At 42.1% G+C, this 6782-nt stretch overlaps 1 protein-coding gene across 1 annotated transcript in view; it reads left to right on the top strand.

Annotated features, from left to right (window-relative positions):
• LOC102247599 (vascular non-inflammatory molecule 3) overlaps positions 1-6782 on the top strand; it is an 11665-nt gene that overhangs the window by 3828 nt on the left and 1055 nt on the right. The window contains exons 3-6 of the mRNA XM_005859021.2: positions 608-800; positions 2106-2397; positions 5017-5390; positions 6205-6378. Of these exons, the coding sequence (XP_005859083.1) occupies positions 608-800; positions 2106-2397; positions 5017-5390; positions 6205-6378 (1033 nt within the window). The remainder of the gene's footprint in view (positions 1-607; positions 801-2105; positions 2398-5016; positions 5391-6204; positions 6379-6782) is intronic.

Genomic DNA, 6782 nt, shown 5'->3' with positions numbered 1-6782 from the left:
CCATCAAATCTCACAGAACTGGACAGTGCTATTCATCAGGCATGGTGTCAAATTCCTTGCATCACCTTTCAACATCTCGTGGAATCAATGCCAAGAAGAATCACCTCAGTATTGAAGGCAAAAGGTGGCCCAACGAAGTACTGATGGGGTGGTCATAATAATCTGGCCCCTCAGTGTATATTTCAGTACTAAATGCTGCATTTGTTCTCTGTAGAAGATGATTTATATAGGGCCAGCTATTTACAGTCTCCTAGTAAGACTATGGCTTAGATGATAGAAAAGGTCCTCCCCATTAGAAGAGTCTGTTAAATTTCAAGCCCTTCGCTTGCCTTCCTGGGAGTACTTTATAAGAGAAAGTGTGCTTCTCTTTTTCCTCCACCATCTTTTCTGTGCTTCCCTCTCTCACTGCAATCTGGAGTTTGGCACAATGAAATAGGTTAGCTTTGATAAAGATGACATTTATATTGCATGTGAGTTTCTTAATCTTTTCTGTTGATTCTTAACCTAGAGCTGTTGTGTTATATGTAACAGGCAAATAAAGTATCACTTTGAAAGTTCAGAAATCGCTAAAATAATAGAAAGTTTAAAGCAATATCTATTGAACTAGGTTTGGCCACACCCCAGTGCAAGAAAGGCTCAGCTGCCTGGCCAAGGACAACTCTATCTACGTCGTGGCAAATATTGGGGACAAGAAGCCGTGCAATGCCAGCGACCCCCAGTGTCCTTCTGATGGCCGTTACCAATACAACACTGATGTGGTGTTTGACTCTCAAGGAAAACTGGTGGCACGCTACCATAAGGTGAGATTTATTTGTGTCTCAGCGAAACTTGATTGACTTCTTTTGTTTGTTTGTGGAATGTATGTATACTTGTCTTTTGAATGTAGGTGAGAGAACTGCCTAGAAAACATTTCTTAGTTATCACATTTTAGTTGAAAAATATTTAATTTACTTTGGTTTTATATATGGGTTTGGAGTTTAAGGTAGCTTCACGAAGTTTTTAATATTCTGTGAGAAAGAAGGAGAAATGCTCTGTTTTATCCCTGATTTAATAGTAGAGTTAGCTTTTGGGCCCAATTTGTTAACATTGAGTACTAAGCTTTAGTCATTCATTCCATTATAACTTTTTTTTTATTGCAATACTAGAAAATCCTCACTGAAATTGGCTTAATTGCTCAAAAAAAAAAAAAAAGAATTTCTTTGCTATGTACCTGAAAAAAACAGAAATCATAGAAAAGGTAGATCTAGTTTCAGATGTAGACTGTTCTGCAAAGGCACAAAAGATGTCATCCATCTCTCCAGCACTCTTGGTCCTTGGCTACAGTTTTATTTTTTCAGTCTTTTAGAAGCTTCATAGCTGCTCAATGTGAGGCTCACATCCTTATAGCAACAACATCCAGAGGAGAATGTATTTCTCTAAGAAACCCTGCAAAAACCCCATAATGCCTTTGGCTCCAATTAGGCCACATGCCTTCCTGAGCTGATCCCTGCGAGACGGAGGGTGGGCTGCCACACCAGGGAGGGAGCACAGGATCCTCAACGAGAGAACATGCATGTGCACAATCAGGCCACATCAAAACCTGAGCAAAACATGTGCTGCACTCTTGAGCCCAGGCGAAGTGGCATTTTGGAGCAATAATCAGGCTGAAAAAAATTATTAATGGCTTAATAACTAAGGAGGGTTAGACATTACATTGTCTAAATTAAGTTTAAAAACCGAGCAGTTTCATAGGGAGGCATGTGTCAGACTTTGCATGGGCAGTGCTGTTGGTATTTAGGTAAGGAGTACAGTAGAAAGCAACAGTCCGGAATTTGTCAGATTTTAAAATTCAGCCTATGATTTTAAGACAGAAACATTCACCTTTTAAATATCATTGTTATATTTTCATTGGCTGACTTGTTGGTTGCAGGAAAATGGGCTTTTTATTAATGTCACAGTGAGAAAACTCATAGACATGGTATACTTGGTATGATTTACACATGTTTATGTGTAACAGTTTTAAATATGTACATCAGCATACATGGGAGAAAGATTTTATGAATATTGATCACCTCTATTTGGCAGTTTTCTGACTAATTTTCTCCTTGTTTGTTTATTGTTAATAGTACAATCTTTTTGCACCTGAAGTTCAATTTGATTTTCCGAAGGATTCCGAAGTTGTGACTTTTGACACTCCTTTCGGGAAGTTTGGCATTTTCACTTGCTTTGACATTTTTTCCTATGATCCGGCGGTGGTGATGGTAAAAAAGTTTCAAGTTGACAGCGTCCTCTACCCCACGGCGTGGTACAACACACTGCCCCTCCTCTCGGCTGTTCCCTTCCATTCGGCGTGGGCCAGAGCCATGGGAGTCAATCTGCTTTCAGCAAACACCCACAACACCAGCATGCACATGACAGGTAACTCACACCTGTCATGCACCAAGTGGCAGTGACAGTCTTAGGAGGTCTTCATTGATTTTTGCCGGGGTTCTTGTTCCAGCATCTAGAAGGGTTCAGCAATCTGGAGAAGGGCTGTGTGTAACTTAATAAAGAGTCCAGAGACGAAGCATAATTTTGAAAGGCGTTATAGGGAGTCAGGGAAGCCTAGCTAAAGAAACTAAGATCAACTCATCTCAGGACCCCTTGCTTTTTATTAATACAATTTGTCCTAAGGCAAGGTAGAGATATACACATCAAAGTGTAAGGTTTCCATATACACAAGCATTGTCAGAATGGGGGAATTTGCCTACGGCTGTTCAGGTGTCTGGCCAGTGGGAGGCAATAACATGTAGATTAAGATGCCCTGAGCTGTCTGGCAGCAAGCAATCATTTTTGCATCCTTTTCAGGTTTCTTTCTTTCTTTCTTTCTTTCTTTCTTTCTTTCTTTCTTTCTTTCTTTCTTTCTTTCTTTCTTTCTTTCTTTCTTTCTTCCTTCCTTCCTTCCTTCCTTCCTTCCTTCCTTCCTTCCTTCCTTTCTTTCTTTCTTTCTTTCTTTCTTTCTTTCTTTCTTTCTTTCTTTCTTTATTTCTTGAGGGAGTTAGCCCCAAATCAAAGAAGATTTCTAACCACTTCTTTGTTCTTTGCCTACATAGATATGCACGTTACTGAAGTGTCAAACCACTGACTTGCATCCTTTTCAGCCACTCCAGATTCATCCCTGCTGTCTGGAATTGGCTTCAGGCAATTTTCAAGACACACTTTTCTTTAATGATTGTTTTATTAACTCTAATGTCACAAAATTAATAATTGCACAGGTTTTCTATACCAACATTCCTTAAATGGAAATTATGTCTGTGAGTAAAGAAGGATGCAAACATTATATCTCAATTTCACTTGAGGGGAAAGTGGAGTTACAGAGAAGTCAAGTCACATAAAAAACCAAAGCCAGATCTAAAGAACATTGCAGCCAGCATCCATTAGTGATATTGAAATAAATCTTGTTCAGGTGAAAAAATTCACTGTAGACTTGATCAGGCTTTTAGAGTTTATCTTTTATACAGGGCAGGGCAAAATAGGTTTATAGTTGCTCCCATGGAAAATAATACAAACCTAGATAATAAAAGGCTAATATGCAAATGGACTGAACAGTGGAACAACCGAACAACTGGTCGCTATGATGTGTGCTGACCACCAGGGGGCGCACACAGAACATGGTGGGCATTGGCCACGGCAGGATGGTGGAGCAGGTGAGCGGGGGCGCCAGACCAAGGTGGGGTGCTGGTCGCTGTCATCGAGGTGAGCCTCTGGTGGTTACTGAAAATCTTTGCTCCCACACACCACAGTCCCGCCCGGTGCTCACGCCCACTGCCGGTGCCCAGCGCTGGCCCCAATCTCTCAGCGCCATCAGCGGGTGCAAGAGGCAGCTGCTGGCTCCGATGGCACCTTAGGGCTTCTCCACCTCCCCCTGCTCCTGAGGGGCAATCAGAGCCTGCAGCCACCGCTCACACCCACTGCTGGCGCTGGGCCCACTTGCACCCGCTGCCGGTGCCACAGCCTCTGCTTGTACCTGCTGCTGGCGCCTGGCGCCGGTCCCGATCGCTCGGCACCATCAGCGGGTGCGAGCAGCGTCTGCCAGCCCTCATTGCCCCTGAAGGCTTCTCCACCTCCCCCTGCTCCTGAGGGGTGATTGGGGCAGCAGCTGCCACTTGCACCCACTGACGGCGCCAACCCCCACTTGCGCCTGCTGCTGGCACTGGCCCCAATTGCTCTGTGCTGTCAGTGGTGTGAGCAGGGCTGGCGCCATCAGCATGTGAGAGCAGCAGCGACAGGAGCGGGACTGCCGGTAGACAGGGGACCTGGGGCTGGGTGGGGGCATGGAGGATGGGCCGAGACCCGCCCCTGTGCCCACTGCAGCCTCGTGGCCCACAGTTCCTTTCAAGGTGCATGAATTCGTGCACTGAGCCCCTAGTAATTAATAAATAATAATCTATAATAATCAACGCATAATATGCTAATTAGACCAGACGTCCTTCTGGACGAAGCCGGGGCTGCAATGGAAGCCCAGGTCCTGGGTGCCAGAGGGAAGCCGGTGCTGGCAGCCGGGGGAAGGAAGGCCTACTCTTGCATGAATTTCGTGCATCGGGCCTCTAGTACAAGACTAAACTGTTTCACATACTCACAATTGTAAACTTACTTTCGCCCCACCCTGTAGTTCTGTGTTCAAGGTAAGGTAGGTTTGTTACTCATTGATCCAACTAAAGAATTTCAAACAAATAAATTAGATAAGTCAGTGGAAAGCTGAACTTATTCTTCATGTTTGGGGAATTTTCTAGTTTATTTTTAAATTGGCTAAAAAAAAAAGTAGCTTAAGTTAAAAAAAAAAAAAAAGAAGCCATCTAAGTCAAATGACAATTTCTGTGTAAGCCTGTAAGCCGTCACAGAGTCAAATTATGCCAATGTAACCGCTATCTCCTTGCCTATCTTGAAAATCCTTTGCTTTCATAAGTTTGTATTTAATTTCTTATGGGAATGATTCTATTAGTTTGTCACAATGCAAAATTTGAATACAATATTTGTGTTTCTTTATGTCACCAATAGGGAGTGGAATCTACGCACCGGAAGCAGTCAAGGTGTATCACTATGACATGGAAACAGAGAGTGGCCAGCTGATGCTCTCAGAATTGAAGTCCAGGCCTCGAAGTGAACCCACCTTCCCTGCACCTGTTGTCTGGAGTGGTTATGACATAGGCATCAAGCCATCCTTGTCTGAGCAGTTGGATTTTCCAGGGATGATTTATTTTGATGAGTTCACCTTCAATGAGCTTAAGAGAAATGCAGGAAGTTACACAGTGTGCCAGAAAGACTTGTGTTGTCACTTAACTTATAAGATGTCTGAGAAGCGAACAGATGAGGTGTATGCACTAGGAGTTTTTGATGGACTGCACACAGTAGAAGGCCAATATTACTTACAGGTAGAGATGCTTAAATATGTTAGAATGGCTTCTTTATTCATCTTTCTTCTAGGCCATCATTGCATTCAAGAACAGAGGAATTAGTTCTCAGCAGGCCAGGTTCAAGTTTTAAAGGTGCAAATTTCATGCATTCTCTTTTTTGGTCAGATTACTTTAGGGCAGTATTTTTACTTTTTTTTTAAATATTTTATTGATTTTTTACAGAGAGGAAGGGAGAGGGATAGAGAGTTAGAAACATCGATGAGAGAGAAACATTGATCAGCTGCCTCCTGCACACCTCCCACTGGGGATGTGCCCACAACCAAGGTACATGCCCTTGACCGGAATCGAACCTGGGACCCTTCAGTCCGCAGGCCGATGCTCTATCCACTGAGCCAAACCGGTTCGGCTAGGGCAGTATTTTTAAAACTGTCTTCCACTAGAGCCCAGAGTAAGAAGTTCATTTCACATCCTGACCTAGTGCAATCAAGATGTGTGACTACATGGAAATTGTTACTAAATATGAAATATTTAATTGAAACAAACATTTATGAAATAATTCAAATTAGAAAAGCTATACTTATGTGCAATTTTAAATACTCTGATTTTTAAAATTCTAATCTATTCCATTCAGCTTCACTGAGAAAAAAAAAAGCTAATTCTGACCCACAAAGTTGATTTTAGGATTCACTAGTAGATTATGACCTATAATTTGAAAAACTGCATAAGAGGCAGCCAAACCTAACATATATTCCTCTATCCCTTGAAATTGTGCTTTTTGCTGAGAAAATACTTTCAAGATTTCTAACCACTTCTTTGTTCTTTGCCTACATAGATATGCACGTTACTGAAGTGTCAAACAACTGACCTGAGAACTTGCGGGGAGCCCGTGGGGTCAGCTTTTACCAAGTTTGAGAGATTCGCCCTCAGTGGCACATTTGGAACGAGTTATGTTTTCCCACAACTCATTCTCAGTGGGAGTCAGCTTGCCTCTGAAAGACATTATGAGGTAGGAGGTTTTCAGGATGATAACTTTCTTTAAACAGATGGGGTAGACTGGCATAATGAAAATCTTTAAAATAATGGGTCAGTATTGCAATATTGCGGTTCCCATTATATAAGCAATGCTTTAAAAACATGTAGAAGCTATGATATGGAAGACAAGTGTGGTTCTAGATTGTCTGTAAGCTATGATGGAGAATTTGGCGTTCATTTTTCCGCATAAATATGATTTTGAGATCCAAGGCAACCATAAGGTTATGGAGAAATAAAAATATTGATTGTGGATGGTGGCTGGCAACTAATGTCCTCCTTATTTGCATGGTGTAGAAGGTCCATTAAATAAGGCGCCCACAACTTCTTTCTTTCTTTCTTTCTTTCTTTCTTTCTTTCTTTCTTTCTTTCTTTCTTTCT

This window comes from Myotis brandtii, unplaced genomic scaffold (genome assembly GCF_000412655.1).
Source record: "Myotis brandtii unplaced genomic scaffold, ASM41265v1 scaffold123, whole genome shotgun sequence".
NCBI classification, from domain to species: domain Eukaryota; kingdom Metazoa; phylum Chordata; class Mammalia; order Chiroptera; family Vespertilionidae; genus Myotis; species Myotis brandtii.
This window is presented reverse-complemented; position numbering and strand designations above follow the sequence as displayed.